Source organism: Falco peregrinus, chromosome 5 (assembly GCF_023634155.1).
Source record: "Falco peregrinus isolate bFalPer1 chromosome 5, bFalPer1.pri, whole genome shotgun sequence".
Classification (NCBI taxonomy): domain Eukaryota; kingdom Metazoa; phylum Chordata; class Aves; order Falconiformes; family Falconidae; genus Falco; species Falco peregrinus.
In genome coordinates this window covers 77,496,150-77,513,437 of record NC_073725.1, presented here as the reverse complement: position 1 = coordinate 77,513,437, position 17,288 = coordinate 77,496,150, and the positions used below count along the sequence as shown (strand labels likewise).

General features: G+C 43.3%; 1 protein-coding gene across 8 annotated transcripts in view; it reads right to left on the bottom strand.

Moving 5' to 3' along the window:
* The window catches only part of SEC14L5 (SEC14 like lipid binding 5), a 38,833-nt gene that overhangs the window by 14,899 nt on the left and 6,646 nt on the right, over window positions 1-17,288 (bottom strand). For all 8 annotated transcript variants that reach the window (XM_055803823.1, XM_055803825.1, XM_055803824.1 and 5 more), the window contains 2 exons: window positions 2,127-2,276; window positions 1,878-2,009 (listed from right to left, as the gene is read on the bottom strand). In XM_055803823.1, the coding sequence (XP_055659798.1) occupies window positions 1,878-2,009; window positions 2,127-2,276 (282 nt within the window). The remainder of the gene's footprint in view (window positions 1-1,877; window positions 2,010-2,126; window positions 2,277-17,288) is intronic.

Genomic DNA, 17,288 nt, shown 5'->3' with positions numbered 1-17,288 from the left:
GGGCCCTTGGCCCTGATACCAAACTGGCTATTTGATCTCCAGAGCTACAGTGAAGGGGCAGAAGAAGCTTCCTATGAGGCACTGACAGACCCATATTTAACAGTCAGATTAATTCTCCCAGTGTAATAGAAAAAGATCATGAACTGGACATACGGACATTTGTGGCTTACGCAGCATTCTTCACATGCACAAGGAAATCACGATTAAACCCCATCTCTGCCCTGGCAGACCTGAACAGTAATATTGATAGGAAAAGTCGCACTGAAATAGTAGTGAGTCTGCCCACTGGAAACCATCGCGTCAAGATCTTCTTATGGAAAGACACAGATGGCCTCTCAGAACATGCAATTAAAAACCCCTACATCTGCAAAGGAAGAAAAAAGCAAAACACATTTGTGGGGTTTTTTTTTCTAGTTTTGGATGGGAAACGCAGCCACTATTGTCAGTCTTCCCCGCAAAACATGAGACATGGCAGAGTGGGGAGTTTTCCCACTGACAGTTTAATATACACCTTTCCTTTCTAGCCATTTCCCCTCACTTACTCTATGCATGGTAAAAACCCTATATAATCTCTTCCTCTTTTAACTTAACCCTTTTCTGAAGGCTCAGCCTTTTCTCTGTAGGTGCTGCTGTTCACAAGCTGACATGAAAGAAAAAAAATTCCAGCCCCCACACAAAGCTACCAGCTCTATAAAGGACACAAATTCCCCCAGGGGAGATATTAAGTAACTGCAAGAGCAGGATCGCATTTCTCCAAGTTGCTTCAGAGAACACTGCAGAAAAGGAAAGATGAGAATAAACCTGTTTCCGGTGCACTCTGGCAGGGAAAAGGGAACTGGTAAAAATAGAGCAGGGAACCATCTTGAGGATGCAGACAGCTAGCTCCCACCCTGTTCCAGGAAGAGCGCTCCCCTCAAAGCCCAGCTGCTGACATTTCCTTCCGAAGGACATGAGCAGGAGGCAACACAGTGAAAATCAGCAAGTGCAACAACATCTGAGTGATTCCAGAGTTGGCCTGGGAGCGTTTCACAACTGTCAGCACCTTTCACAATGATGCAGGTTTGATTTACTGAAGTTTTTAGGAAGCCCCACGTAGCCACCAAGTGATCTCTGGCTCAGGAAACCCCCCTCACCATCCAAAATGTTAATAGCTTTTCAACTCTGTCTTGCTTGAACCAGAAGCTACTTACAGTTTGCTTACTCCCAAGAAGCTGAGTTGTTGTCCAGTTGCCAAAAGGGCAGGTAAGTAACAGGATCTGGACGTTTGTTCAGGGAACAAAAAGCGGTATCTGATTGCTTTCAGAAACAGATGAAGCTATTTAATGGTGACTGAGCCCTAATAGCACAATTACAATGAAACACACACTGCTGCTGAAGGTACAGACACAAAGTGCAACACCCCAGGCCACAAATAAGGCTCAAGACCTTTCTCCAAATATTTAGAGCATGAATATCATGGCAAGGTGCTAAAACTTTCACTTATTTGTGGGCAAAATTAATGGCCAGACTTTCCTCTGGCCCTCATCATAATAAGGGTTTCCTCCTAAATATCCAGGTCTAAATACATGCCCAAGCTCCAGACATTTTCCTTGACTTGAATTTCAACCACAAAGAAACTCAGGGAACACCAGCAGCACTGGAGCACCTTCCGTGTTTTCTGCTCTCACCCTAGGGCCTAACACTCCAACCAGAGAATCATAACCAACCTAAAAAAGTTTCTCGAGCCCTACAGAAGCACTGGAAAAAGCATGCACCCTAAGACCCATGGCCTTTCCAGTACAAGAATATCTAATCATTCATTCAAGCAAATTCACCCTATATATTAGTGCATGACTTTCAGCACTTCTTTCACAGACAAACAGAAACAAAGCACTTACTGAGTAGCTACATGTCTCAAGGACGACAACACGGTTGGCAAAAGTCTCATTGTGGGCTTCAATGCGGAGAGTTCGCTCTCTCCAGTTCACTGTGTTTTTCTGGATGAAGAAAACATACTCTACCCCTGCAATCTGAGAAGAATGAAGAACCAAAAGGAGGGGGAAGGGAGAAAGAAAGAGTAACTTTAGGAGCATTTATCTGAGTCAGCCAACAAAATCAGGACTTTTTGTCACCTAGGTTCCACTTGCCTTCTTTAGCAGCCTAGGAGCATCTACATTCAGTTTGCAGCTCCGTTCAATGATATGTATCGCTCCATCATCACTCCTGGATTCATGCAGAATTTCACTCCCCAAGAAGACTGGGATCTCTGGACATGTAGGAAAGCGCTTCTCATATGCCTGGAAGTAAAAACAAAGCAAGTTTCAGCTTCTGGCTAGATCAACTTCAACTTTCTGAATTAATTAATTCCCCTTACAGTAAAAGTCCAACAAAACAGAGGCCCTTCACCTCTCAGAAAAGGGGAACCAACACAGGGGTTGAAGTTAAAGCAAAACAGTTATGAACAGAGCCAGCACCCACTTCATGTCAAGCAGCTCATACTTAGCCATCAAGCTAAGTATGTCTTAACGTAACTTTTCTTTCACACATGAAGTAGAAACTAGGAAAGGACTCATAACAACTTGAGCATCAGGAACCCAATCTGTCTTTAGGGAGCAAAAGCAAGCACAGCTTCACTGATTTCTGCTAGCTAAAGACTTGACCCAGAGATAATAAAATTCAAGTCAAACATATTGCCTGTATGAAGAAGCTATTTAAAAATATTTAATACTCCTGTGCCTTAAAATGTGATGTGTCAAACAGTTCTAGTTGCCCTATATTACCACGGGTAAGTCCACCAGTTATTGGCTACTCACTTTGCCTTGATTTATCCACTTCCAAAACAACTCTGTCCTCATTCTGAAATCTTCCTTAATTAAACCACATCCCTCTGAAAAAACTTTTATCCAAAGCTTCTTTATCAGCTCTAGCAAAAATCCTGCTTTCCACAGCACTTGCAGTGAACAAAGTTAACTTGCATAGGGGGTACCTGCTGTTTCTCTTTCCCTGCCTTCACCATCTCTCCTTACATTGCAAGACCTTTGCAGGATGGAATGTTCTCCTTGGATTTCTGAAAAATGTCTTGCATGTTGTGATGCTATTGTAAATATGTAACTGAAGCAACAGTAGCACAAGATGCACAAGCCCAGGATTAAACTATAGCTGTGGCAGGAGAACCCGTGCTCTCTTTCCATTGCACTCAGAGAGCTACACCATTTTGGGTCATAAGATTGTTTTGTTATCATTCCACAGCCCAGTCTGACCTCTAGGAACTGCTGCCATCTTCCCGTCTTCTGTAAGACACAACCATTTTTATACAGTACATAATTCTCACATGAGTATTTCTGTTTTTATCTACCACAAAATAAGATATTAGTGTGATAATGACAGAGATCAGCTTAGCTGTCAGCAGATGCACAGCACTATGGGCGTACTCAGGGTGGCTGTGTTCTCCGTTACCACGGCAGTTCGAAGGCTGGCTGCCCCTGTACGTGTTCCTGTACCCTGGTGCTGTGAATAATACCTGCTCTTAAAATAGCTCAGGCACTTAAGGACACATTCCACATCCCCTGCTTCTAGACCTCTAAACAGAACATAAGTTATTTCAGATTATCATATTGCTCTAATATCAGGAGGAAAGTGCAAGCGGACTACCAGTTGGAGTTCTGTCCATACACAAAGTGCACAAGTCTTTAAATCATCCTCTCCAAGTCACTGAATAAAGTTCTCCTTGCTTTGCCACATTTCTTGGAGAATTTCCCCCATACCTGTGAGGCCTCTACCTGTGCTTTTTACTCCTGATCACAAAAAAACAGTTTAGATGAATATAAATCTTCCCATGGCAAGTGACTGTTCCCAACACCAATCCACCTGGCTCCATACAACAAAAGCACACTTATTGCCTTAAGGAGCTTAATTTGTTATGACGGGAATTCACAGATATATGTCAGACATCGCTGCAGGATGCTTCCAGCTATCTGCTCCTGGTCTACTGCACTGTCCTCAAGGGTCACAGAGCACAAGAGGTACATCCCCTATTACCTGCCCTCTGGTACCTGCAGTTGCCAGCACATTAATCTTTTCAGGCAAAGTTAATCCTTCCTACTTGTGCCTTTACCTGCCCTCTCCCAACCCTCCAGACTCCGCACCACCGCCTAGTGCTATCTGGAGGTCAAAGCCTTTACTTTGCTAATCTTTTCTATTCTAGCCCATACAAGCAAGAGTCTCTCCAGGCCACCCAGACAACCCATTCTTAGTTATGAGAGTTTTAGCATGCAGACAGGGAAAGCTGTAAACACCTCTGTAGGCCACTGGAATACCAGACTGTTTAGCAACTATTTTCCGACTGTTTGTCCCACTCTACTCCTTACACGTGTTCTTAACGCACTTGCAAAAAGCGTAAGTGAAAACCCTACCCTAAAAGAAGGCTGCTCCAGTTAATCCCTTGACTTTGGAAAACATCAGCTAGTGCAGAGGCTGGACAACACCTTGAGGGCCAGAAGATCACATAAGAATGGTGCTAGGATTGCTCATACGCTTCACAGCAAATCACAAGTCTGCCTAAATACCCATAAAATCCCGCTCCTCTGCCTGCATGGCCAGTCCCCCCTCGCTCTCAGCTACGCAGCACCATACACCTTGCTGCCTGAACTCAGGCACGCTCTCCACCGCCTCAGCTCACAGCTCCAGGCAAGCAGGTATCATGGCATGTTCCTCCACATTCAACGAGCAAGGACTGACTGTAGGAAGCAAAAGCAGAACCACACCATCTATTTCTCTGGGTCAGGGTTAGGGCTGGCCAAGGATTTCTTGCCCCAAGTACTCATGAGTGTAAGTACGTTACCCACAAATGTAAGAGGTGCAAAGCAGGTGGACTGGAAGAAAGTCCCAGGTAGGGTGGTCTTAGCTTCTATTCCTCTACTCCTTCAAGGGTGCAGCTGTGCCAGGAACATTTGAGGGAGTTTGCAAAGACACAGGAGCTGTTCTACTAGGACAACAAACCATCAAAGCACAGATACTCTAAAGGCCTCACTTCAACAGCTTCACCAGGAGTACCGAGCTGTAAATGCCTCCCCACGCTGCAAGAGCACAAAAGCCAATGTGAAGCTCCACACACCACCACTGAATCCAGGTAACCTCTGGCTCTGATTTGAAGGTAAAGCCACTGGATCTCAACACTCTTTACTAAGTATGCACTTGTCCCAGCTGGAGACAAGTTTCCTAACAAACTGTCATTATATCTAGCAATGCCAAGACCAGGACAACTACTAATAAAATGCAGTCACTATTTTGGACTGCCAAACAGCATCTGGAGAATGAAGAAAGGGCAGGGCAGAGACACATATGTCTATAGACTCAGCCCTGGCAATATAATAAAGATAACAGTGGAAACACATCACCTAAATAGTGAAACATTTTCATATGTGAGAAAATATTAACGTGCAAAAGGGATTCTAAGTCCTTTGCTAATCTTCTTTGCACAACAACTCTAAAAAATACAGCAGCTGAAGATGCCTGAGATCATATGAAGGACAGCTGAAGCACCACGCTGCAGTCACAATGCAGTTGTACTGTTAACATGCCATCATCACTGAAGACACTGACCCATCAGGAGAATAGGGCAGCCCATCTTTTGCACCCAGCATCCTCTTATCAAAATCAGTATCTATACACAACAGCATATTTCTGCTCCAACAGAGAAACTGAGGGAAGTTATAAAGACAGAGAAATATTACAATTTTTTTTCAACCCATAGCCAGAACTAGCTGTTATGTTCTCCTCTGTGATTCTGCAGCAGAGTGCAAGGTGAACATCAGATTATCCCAGTCAAATGAAAGGCACAGAGTACTTAATGTTAGCTTGTTTAATACTTCAGCTCCTAATCTGCCTGCATTTGCTCTTTTATCTCCTTACTGCATTAACTCTGCACTGACTAGTGTATAGGAACTATGAATTGTCTCTCCCTTCTCTGTCACTCCTTCCCCAGAAGGAATAACAGCAGTACTGTGCCACTACTTTCTCTTAAGTGCATACCCACAATATTTCTGTAAGTCATCAAGGTGGTTGTTTTAAGTCTTGAACAGGGTCAAATATAAATTTTATATATATATAAAAAGAATGGCTCCATGAAGCCACTCTCCCTTCTCCTAAACACCACCGGGATTAATATTGACAGGCAGAAGCAGCTCACACTGCCCACCTCCTGCAAATCCTCCAGCCCAAGCAAGCCAGCACATCACACCGAATTGCAGCTTGGGCTCCTCTTCCAGCATAATCAGTCTCTAGTATCGACTTCACACCAGATGGAACTGAAGAAAATCCCCAAGCAGTTACACTGTGGCAGAAGCTGCCTAGGCATGCCAGAGACTGCACACATACACTTCACCAAGCAAACTTCCTCAACAACCCAGTTCACAATAATTTCTTAAAGGTTCAGATCAGTGTGCTTTCTTCATACCCAAAACAACTATTTCAGAAGAGATGGTGGCTCAAGCCCTGCAGTGTCCTTCCTAAACCAAGCTGGTTTTCCCTAGAATGCTGCCAAAATAATTGTTGCAAAAAACAGTGCAAAGTGGTTGGTTTGATTTTTTTTTTTTTGTAGTGGACTGTATACAATGTAACCAACATACAAATGTCATTTAAATCTTTGCAGTCATCTCCCTCAGATTGAAATTACACTTCAAATTTCACAAGAGGGCTGAGTGAAGACAGAGGGATTTGGGATCTTGTTTGAACTCTCCAAGAGATTTTGCTTGGAAATATAACTGATTATTTCAAGGTGCATCTGAACTGTAAAAAAAGAATAAATCATTTAGATATAGCTGACAGCCTGTTGAATTAAAAAAATCAGAAAATAGAAAATAAATGAAAAAAATTAAAAGTGAAACATATTTTCTAGCTAAAAAAAAAAAAGTTAAAACATGCAGGAAAGTCATAACATACTCAGGGTTTCAGTACTGTCAGATCTTCCTTTCACACTGAAGAGATGATGAGGGAAATTTGTGCAAGGTTGCAGCATGTGTTTGTGTGAATGTGCCCCTGGCACAACCTGCCCCGCTATCCCAAAGTGCCTCAGCAAATGCGTTGTGCGAATACGTATGGCCAAGCGGCCACAGGGTCTGCCACCACACGGGGGGCCTCCAGCCTGACCACAGAACCCCAGATTAGCCGTAGCACAGACAAGGCTATTTCAAGCTGTTTACATGGTGACCTCTGCATCCCAGCGCAAGACCCCTTAGTGCCACAGAAGCTGCCAAATAATTAATCACACCTAGCAATGATTAATCAACAGCAATATGGCTGACTACGAAATCAGTAAAGAATGCTTTGACCAAAGTTTTGCCCTGCAGTCTCCTGGGAGATGCGACTGAGTGGTTTTACCGATGCTGGCCAAACAGATCATAGGACCAACCCTGTGACAGATGAAAATTGGCCTGAGAGAAGACAGTCTGAGAACAACAAAAGGAAGACACACTTCTGTTGGTCAAATACACAGTAACCAGTACAAAAAAAATTCATCTGTGAGAAGTTCTTGTTTGGCATCTGGCTGACTGACTTATACAAGCATCAAAAACAAAAGAATGACATTCCAAAGCCTCATAACCACAGAGGAAAGGGGAAACTGCCCTCCTCTACAATCCCCATACTTCACCTGCTTAACCCCTTTTCCCTCCAGAGCACAAAGGTCCTCTCTGAGTCCTTCACCTTCCTAGAACCAAGGTGTTACACATATCAACAGCGCAAGTGTGTCCTTGCTCCCCACTCTACTTTAATCTCCTGTAGACTGACAGACAATAGCCTTATCACTGCTGTTGCCTATCCTATCCAGAGAACATGGCCAGAGGGCAGGATCTTTTATAACAGCTACTCCTGTTTCTCCTCTGCAGGTTTCATCATCCTTTTCTATCGAGTGACCTTGAAATCAATTACACAACAGAGGCCTCAGGAATCCAAAACAACAGGGATATCCAAGTGCCTTGTGCAGGACTTACTGCACAAAACAAAACACCTCAAAACCCAAACTCTCCTGCACACATCAAGGCTCCTGGCAGTTTCTTCCAGCCCAGTGTCTGCTGGGTCCCAAGTGGTTCCTACATGCTCCATCAAGAGGCAGCTTTTGTTAGATGATCTAGTTTCATACCTTAATATTCTAGAGGGAATGTTATCCTCTCAGTCTTGGGGCTGCATACTGACTCCAGGGCAGCAGTTCTGGCTTTGTCCCCACACCGGTCACCCAGGAGAGGTGATTCTTCAAGCCTCTCACTGATACACAGCAAACTATTTTGGATTCTCCCTATCAGCATACAGAGATCTTAGAGCAAAGTAAATATATAGAGCTTGCATGCTAAAAGCTGCTGTCCATGAAATCATGCAGAAACATACAGAGCTATTTTGGAACAGTGGTTGGCAGGAAAACATTCATCTTCTACTTGATAAGTGATGCTCTGAAGTGGCTGCACAGCCATCACGTCTTCAGGGTTTAGTTTGTTGTTGGTTTTGGTTTGGGGTTTTGTTTGTTTGATACTGGTAGAGCTTCCTTAGTGATGGCATCATGGAGAACTGCTGTTTCAGATTCAAGCAAGAGCACAGGAATGGAAAAACTATGGACTGATGCCAAGGTGAACTTGAGAAGGATCTTTAAGAATGTAAAAGCTCAGCTATTAGGGAAAATTACATTGAGTAGAACACATGAAGAAACTAAACTTTTAGGCACTTGATGTAGACAGGAACTGTTATAAGCAATTATATGAATATGTTACAAGGATAAGACTTCATCATTGTGCTAAGAGCTAAACCACTTCAAACTTTCATGACCAAACACAGAGTTTAAGTCTGTACTGAGATTCCTCAAGGTCATGTTACAGTCATGTGCAGTTTGCCAGGATAAAGGAAGAAAAATGTAGATCTGTGTTCAGATGAAACGAAAATGAGAAGATATGATATCAGGTTTTGAGTAAAGATGTCCAGATCACGATCTCTTTCAAAAGAGACGATGAGAAGCAAGATAAGACCACTCATCACTTAAGTACCAAGTGGGTGCATTTGGACTAGCTTTTGAGCAGCTCTGATTATACATAAATATCTCTCTCCAGATTCAGGTGTTTTCACATTATGGCCTTCTAGGGAAAAAGTCATCATTTAATCTTGCAGTCCCTACTACTACTAAATCTCCATGCTGAAGGGAACCACAGAGTCTGCATACATATTCACCAGACACAATAATCCAGAACAGATACCAGCTTCTAGCTGATCACAGTGCTGCAAAATAAAGTACGCATGGAACAACTGGCAGAGGGGAAGGATCAAATGGCTATTTGGGGTACAGAAATGCACTTAAGTCAGGTAAAAGGGAAATTCATTTTAAAGAGGTGCAGAGCATCTGCAGAGTAGCAGAAAGTCTCTGGGGCCTGAGGGGGGGGAAAAACCAAATCACAACACTTTTGCTAGAAAGAAGAAAAAGATTTGCCAGTGAGAAGTCCACTGGACCACAGAACCCAGGCTACAAACATTGACCCAGTGTTCTCTCTCCCTGGACTACAGCCAATAATTTGCCTCAATTCTTCAGATTTTGGTGAAAGAAACAATTCAGGGAGCAGCAGCTGTCTGTTAGAATACAGGCACAACTGAGTGACACAGCAAACCTACTAAAACCAGGACATGCACTGCAGCTGCACAAAGCTAACTCACGACGTGCCTGACCTCCTGTCTGAGAAGAAACAATATCTATTCAAGCTATTCTGCTATTGCATTCTCTGCTTAGAGAGGAGAAACTTGGTGGTAGAGCAATTCAAGTCAGAAACAGCACAGTGCACTGTTTACAAACAGCTATGGAAGTGGCGCCTTATCCAGGAGCCATTGCTGACTGGTTGGACACATCTGCCACAGCCCATTGTGGAAAGAGACAGGTACACTGAAATGGGAAGGCAAGGAAGCAGCCATCCCAGGTGACTAACACCTTAAAGAGCAAAACACCACAGCAATCAAGCGGCACATCACACACTGCTCAGTGAACCACTCCAAAATCAAAAGGGCTGGCTTACAAAGTAATGCCTAGCTGGAAGGACAGTGTGTCGTAGCCAGAAGCTGCTGTGAGAATTTATACAAATTGGCTGTGACTTCGGGTCAAATTTGGGCAGGTCACTGTGCTTAGCAGTTAAAAAAACCCATCCATGCTGGCTGAGACATAACAATTGATGATGGTTGTAAATTTTCTCACCTCTTCTGGTCCCTGCTCAAGAGCTTATTACTTGTCTTCTGCACCTACATGTTAAGTAGAAGAGAGAAGGGTCTTCTAGCCATTACTGGAATACAAGATAATGGCGATACCTCCAGCTGTGTGCAGTGCCATTGAACTATAGCTTGCTTCAGAGCTCATCCGTTCCAGCACTAGACTGCACCAATCAGATTAAGCTTAAGACACAACTCACCCTTCAGGGAAGTAAGCCTCCATGTTGCAGCTGGAGAAGGTGACTAAAGAAAACAGGGGCTATCCTGTACAGAATCTGAATTACTGCAAATCTTCTCTCCAATCCACACATGGTACCAGCACCATCCACTCCTAAACCATTCTTGCCCAGCAAATGGAATCTTAGCAGTGGCAATGCAAAGCTATCAGAGGCTTGTGTGATCCCCACACGACACACTAAGCAGGGCAGATCGGCAGATGTTGCCAGCAGTTCTCCAAAACTCTGAATGAATGAGCAGTTCTTCCATCCACTTCCAGCAGCTGTGGTACACAGCACTTACCACACATTTTCTACTGGCTTGAGGGGAAATACCCCAAACCATAATCTCAAGATAAATGTCAGCTCTTTGCTCAGCCTGACTATTGCTCACTCTCAACCTGCTTAATACCAGGAGGTGGTGGTGGCAGGGCGCAGGTACTGAACACATGAATACAGCTGTGAAGAATTATCCCAGCTGACACAGAGATCATTACTTTCAGACTTTTCTTGCCACATGCTTCTCAGCAGTAAGATGATGGGATATTTATAGTGTATCTTGACAGCATGATTTCAAACCATCAAGTCACATTGAAGCATCATGTCTTGAGTCAACACTAGATCCTCTCTGTAAGTGCATAAAATGTTAACCCAGTAGCTTCTGCCAGTCACGACAAACTTACCTTCAAATCATGGCAAAAAGAAGAGACAAGGGAAACTGCCTTAAAATAACTGGCACAGACCATGGCTGCAGACAGACCATCCACATCCAAAGATGATTTCCCTGCACTCAAGAGGCAAGTTCTATAGACCTAACAATCCTGCCAGAGAGAGGAGGTTCTGTTTTGTAGGGGAGTATCCATTTCTTAACTATTGCTCAGATTACTATTGGGGCATTTCACATCATATGCAACATGGATTGAACACCTATTTGAAAAAAAAAAAACAAAACTATTTTAAAATGTTTTCTCCCCTTGCACGCTGATTCTCTCTCAGTCTCTAGGGTACTGTCAACCAGAAATACCATTTCAGACAGTATCTGAAAACCGTGTCATTATCTACGTTGCAGCAACTCCAAAGCAGCTTTTGAGCACCGGGCATACGGGCTAAACGCTGCAGAGCTCTACTCTGTGGCATCTGCGGCTATCCAAGGACACAGTGGGTGGCAGGCCACTGCAGGAACCTCTCCTTTGGCACTCCTGCAGCTGCTGCACTTAGAGCTCCACTCCAGTCTCTGTGCTGCTCTGCACAGCCCTCTGCTCAGCTGCACCATCACTGCTGCTTCAGAGGGATTCCAGCTGCCAGAACGCGCTCCGCTCTCCTTACAGCAAGTGCTCTTCTAGTTCCAGAGTTTGCACTTGAAAACAGAGGCTATGAACCAGCGTCAAATATTTTAGTTAAGATTGTACTTTCCTTTAAAACCAGCCTGTGACAATACTAGAATAATGACAACAACTTGGAGCTCCAGATGGGGATATTCCAATCTTTAATTGCAATTAGGTATACAGGAACCCCCAAAATGTATTGTGGTACATCTTATGTAGCAAGACAGCCGCAGCCTTTACAAGACCTGTATAGGCTGTGAACACACATATTAAACTTGTCTAGCAAGGACCACATTAGTTCTGGGGGTTTGTTTGGAGTGACATCAGTCTGCTTGTACATTATACTGCTTTCACACACCATGTTATCTGTTACCAATATGTACTGCAAGCCATTTGGGGCACATCGTGGTGCCTACCTAGCAAAAGAGGGCTCACAGGTTCTGTTGCAAAAGCATCACTGCATCAGTCAGTGAAATATTGAATCTTTTAAGACACCACAGCATAAGATAGGAGAGCATGCACAATATATCAGTATCTGAGCAGTCTCTGTATACAATCAATGTGCTAAATGCAACAGGAAAAAGTCATCAAATACAGCTACTGAAAGATCTAACATCTTTAACACAATGTGTGTTGATGCTGAAAAGGCACAAATAAAAATAATTTTGAAAAGGAGTATGGAAAGCAATTCTAGCTGTCAGGACCTGAAGTCCAGTATTCAGAGTATCTTCTCCTGCAGCTAAACCTGACAGCTAAAATAGCAAGGAGCTGCTTTCAATTAGACTGCATATACAAGCCTCCCAACACACCAAAAAAAGTTGGAACAATTGCAAAATAAGTGATGCATTTTGATTTTAGTCTTTCTGAATGTTTGACTCCTGCACATAACTGTAGGCCAGATCCTCAACTGCTGTAAACGAGCAAAACTTCAGTGGCTGCAAAGCAGCTTTGCCCGCACGCAAATAGCTGGTGTAGTCAAGGCTGATCTGCTGGTGGATTATTCAGGGGCAAGAGTGAGGACCCCTGCCAAATCAAATGACTATCATCAAGACTGCTTCAGCAGGGTCAGGCATGTGAGAAAGACATCTCACACTGGGACCATGGATGTTTGCTTTTGGTGGGCTACGACCCTGTGTTACAGGATGAGAGAGTAAAATCACTGGAGAAAGAATACCATCTGCTGCTTACTCCATGTGAAGTAACTTCTGACTCTAAATAAACCTGCAACATTTGTAGCCCAAACTAAGTTTTCTAGTCAGCTTGCTAGTGCCCCCGACACTCAAATCGTACTGAGAAGAAACAGAAGTATATACCATTAATTTCCTAGTTTATCTTACCTGAAAAATAAGGAACTCCAGATCAGCTAAACACAAAGAACACTGAGTTGCCACTAAAACTAGGAAAGAGTCACAGAGCTGCTCGCAAGTACAGGTGGCAGGCCAGGAGCTCAGATGAGCAACCTTTCGCTTGCATACACAGGCAGGGGAGTCATGAGCTGCCACCTAAGAGATCTATTGGGGAGTCCAAGTGATGCTCAAGAAATGCCCATATACCACATGTGCACCCACAGAACAACTGCACCCCATCCCAAACTAATACTGCATTAGCAAAAGCACCCTAGACTGAAGAATACCACTCAGTGCAGTGAGAAACACACAGCACTACTGTCCGTGTGTGCATTTTCAAGAGATGGGGCTCTCAGCTGCTCATATGTGTCAACACATGCCGTGGGCAGCACCAAGAAATGAGGTCAAGCAGAAAGAAGCACCAAGTCACGTCATGCACATGTGGGGCTCAAGAGTAGTTTTGTCTTAATCATAGAGTACAGCTGGTATACGCAATCAGAGCTGATGCTACTGCAAACTTCCAAATGCCTGATTTTTGTGCTGCTTTTTCAAAACCATGACATATTTTTTAGATAACGGTAGTAAACCTCTCAAAGGCTGCCAACACAAAGCTGATATACTGTATGCAGTAAGCTTAAGCATCGTTACACCCATATATTTTCACATGTACATATACCTTTTTAGCTTTTAACTAAACCCAGCCTTTAACCTACTAGTGTTATGTTTTGCAGAGCTTTCATTTCATATAAAAGAATCTCAGATAGCAAAGTAATAAAGGTTTGATTTGGGTCAAGTTATAACTACCTGCAAGCAGAACATTCCCCTTTTGCGGATCTGCATTGTTTACCATTCCCTTGGCATCAAGCTGTGCAGAGAAACCCCTTGCTTGCAGCAGAAACCGTAAATTGCTATTAGCAGCAGTAAGAGCCGAACATTAAGTGCATTGTAAATGTGGCAAGAGGACCAAACAACTGACAGAAGTGCTGTCATGAAGTTTCTCATTTACACCATGTGTAGTTTGAGTTGCTGCAACAGTGAAGTACAGAGGACCACGTAAGAGTCCTTGGGTGGGTTATTGCAGATCTGTAGCTTTAGGAACCATCCTAATCAAACTTAGTTTGTACTATAAAATATGTGAAAATGACAGATGTCAATTGCAAGTGTGAAGGGCTGAATGCACTACAACTAACAGGAACAAAACTCCCTACTACTTTCAAAGCTAAAACTCATCTTAGTCATTCATTGGCCACAAATAATATTAAATATGCAATCTCTCCATTTCCTATACAAATATACATCTTGGACTTGTTCACACAAACCAAATGCTCATCTCCATATGTCGGAGAAGGTTCACAGCAATTTACATTGAAGTTACCACTCATGAGCTATGTGGTAGCATTACCCCTCCTTCTGGATTTTTCCCTCATTATAACATTTCAGTAAAATCAATCTTTTAGCTTTAAAACTACTACACAAAGAAAACAAAAAGTATGTTTATACTTGAGGATTTTCCTGGCCATAAAATAAAAATCAGGAGACACATGCAATCTCAAACCTGCTGATTTAGTTGAAGAAAAGACAAGATCAGGCCCAGAAAGGCATGGACAGCCCCTTGGAGGGAACAGCTCCATTTAAAAGGAGATACATGAGATAAAATGGAAGGGAAAAACATGACAAGATTACAAAGAATAACATTTTTGATCCTTGAACACAAGTGCAGATTAGGAACAAAGGAGGTGAAAATGTCTATCAATTTGGACAGCTGCAGAAAGGCCATCCTTTTTTAAAATCTTTTTAGAAGGGAAGACTCTTCTAACAAGAAAAAGAAAATTCAGAACTCCTGAATGACCAGAAGAGACTTGATAATTCCTTTTTACTTCCTCAGATGCACAAGATAGGCAAAGAGAGCAAGAAGGGGAATGTGGTCCTCCTTCCAAGGACCTGGAAGATACGTGAAATCTATTGCCTGCAAATGCCTGAACACAAGCTGCAGAAGTATTAGTAAGCAGCAGTCTAGATCTATAGACAATTATCCAGAGACACACAATAACAAAGGTATTAACAGTAAAAGCACTGGCTCATCTGTCAAGCACAGCCCCATGCTGTCTAGACGATGAGCTGCACACACATGCACTCTGCACAAGTCCAAGGAAGATAAATTGTGTTCCTGATGGCAGGGCTCCACACAAGGTATGGGAAACACTGTGTGTTTGAACAAGGCCAGGAAGCAATTAATCATTTTCCTCATTTGGCTATGACAACCCTGTCTCTCAGACCCACATATGTGAATGAAGCACATGCACTGTTTTCTATAGTGGGGTTTCTATAGAACAGCTGAGGTTCTTGGGGGGAACCCCCCCCACACACACACTTTTCCTAACAAACTCTACTAACCTATCTCACGACATAGCCTGGAAGTATGACAGACTGCAGGAAGTATGACTCTCCCCATTATACAGACAAGGAATCAAGCACAAGGGTATCAGGCTGAAGGGTGCATCGAGACCCATAACCTAAGGAGGTGTCTTGAGGTCACCCATATGACCTCTGCTTTCCTACCATTAACCACAGTATAAGACCTCAGCACTTCAAAGGTTCACACAAAGCATTTGAGGGGAGGAGGTGAAAGCAGCTTAGTATCAGGTTCCCAGTGCCGAGGAAACTGCTGTCAGATTTATGCTGAAGCAGATTAACAGCAATGCCACGTGCTGAGGAGCAAAACAGCTTCACTGTACGCCCACTCTCCCTGCAAAACTTCCAGCGACTGATAGCTAGCACCTGACAGCTCTGTGAAATCTGCACTGCCTCCACACAAATGGAAGACTCCATCTGAACACATGAAATGCGATAACAAATCCTACATCCAGCTCGGCCAGCATGGACTGCCACTAGATTGAGACACTACTTTATAACGCCAGTCTTCATAATAAAGCAGATCCTGCTGTGAACACATGATTTTCACAGGATGTTAGAGTGAGACTAAGGGGTCTATATTCAGCTCCCTACTCCACTCCACAGTCCTTTGGATGACCCTGGACAAGTAGCTTGATCTTAACTTGATCTTCATAAGAAAGAGGACCAATAATTTTGCTAAGGTAATGGGAAGTTGAGTTTGCTGAACAACTAGAGGATGACATTTACAATTCCAACCCTGAAATCCCAGGGAATTTCAAGTCTGGATATGCTGAAAAACTGAAAGCAAATAAAACTAAACCACTTGAAAAATAAATACCATCAAACCCTGGCCTTTAGGCATTCTGCTAACAAGCTTACAAAGGATTTGTCTAGAGGCAGCCCTCCTATATTAGCAGCCAATTTATTGACAGGCATCTGGTCTTAGGTTTATCTGGCTAATAATATAGACTACAGGAATGTGGAGAGGTATGCATTGAGCAAATACTACCAGTACCTTCATAGCAAGTACTGGTGTTTTATTCTAACACAGGATACACTGAGCCAAGAACACAGCCAGAAAAGTTTCACTACCACAAACATCAGCCCCAGACTACTGCTTGGTACACTTCTACAGCATGCTGCTGGCTTAGCTGTTAAAAGACATGGCAAATCTGGATAAGACGGGGGGGGTTGGGGTGGGTGGTGGTGGTGGTGAAGGGAGGGGGGATCAGGAACCGAGACCAGCTGTCAAACAAAAAAAAGTGTTAATTTTGATGATCAGGGTGCAAAGTGAATGGCAACCACTCTCAGCTGAGGAACTGCTGCTATCTTTGGGGTCCGTTATTCACACTTAGGACCCAACAATGATACTCTCCCCCTGTTTTAATTATTGAAATAGAAGCCTGGAGGCAGTTTTGGATAAAACAGATCTTATGGCACTTAATTCCCAGGAACCTAGAAGAGACAACATTGTCAAGAGGAATGCAACATATTACATCAAGCTGTCCCTTGAGCCATGGGAAGGATGTCAGCTACCTGAACTGACTATAGATTTCCATCTTCATTCTTGATCTCTAATAGACTAAGAAAATTGGTGTCCTTGTTCAGCAGGGAAGGGAGACAAGGGAGAAAGCAGCAGACTAAAAGTGGCCAATACTAGTCTCAGGGATCCCTACAGTAAACTGACATGCCCAACAGATTACAAAACAAAGCTTTGCAAGCAGAGTCTATAAGCAAGCATCTCCGATAAATGCCCAAATGCTCAGTGCTACCACCCTTGAAATGCAAACAGCAAACCTTTCAGA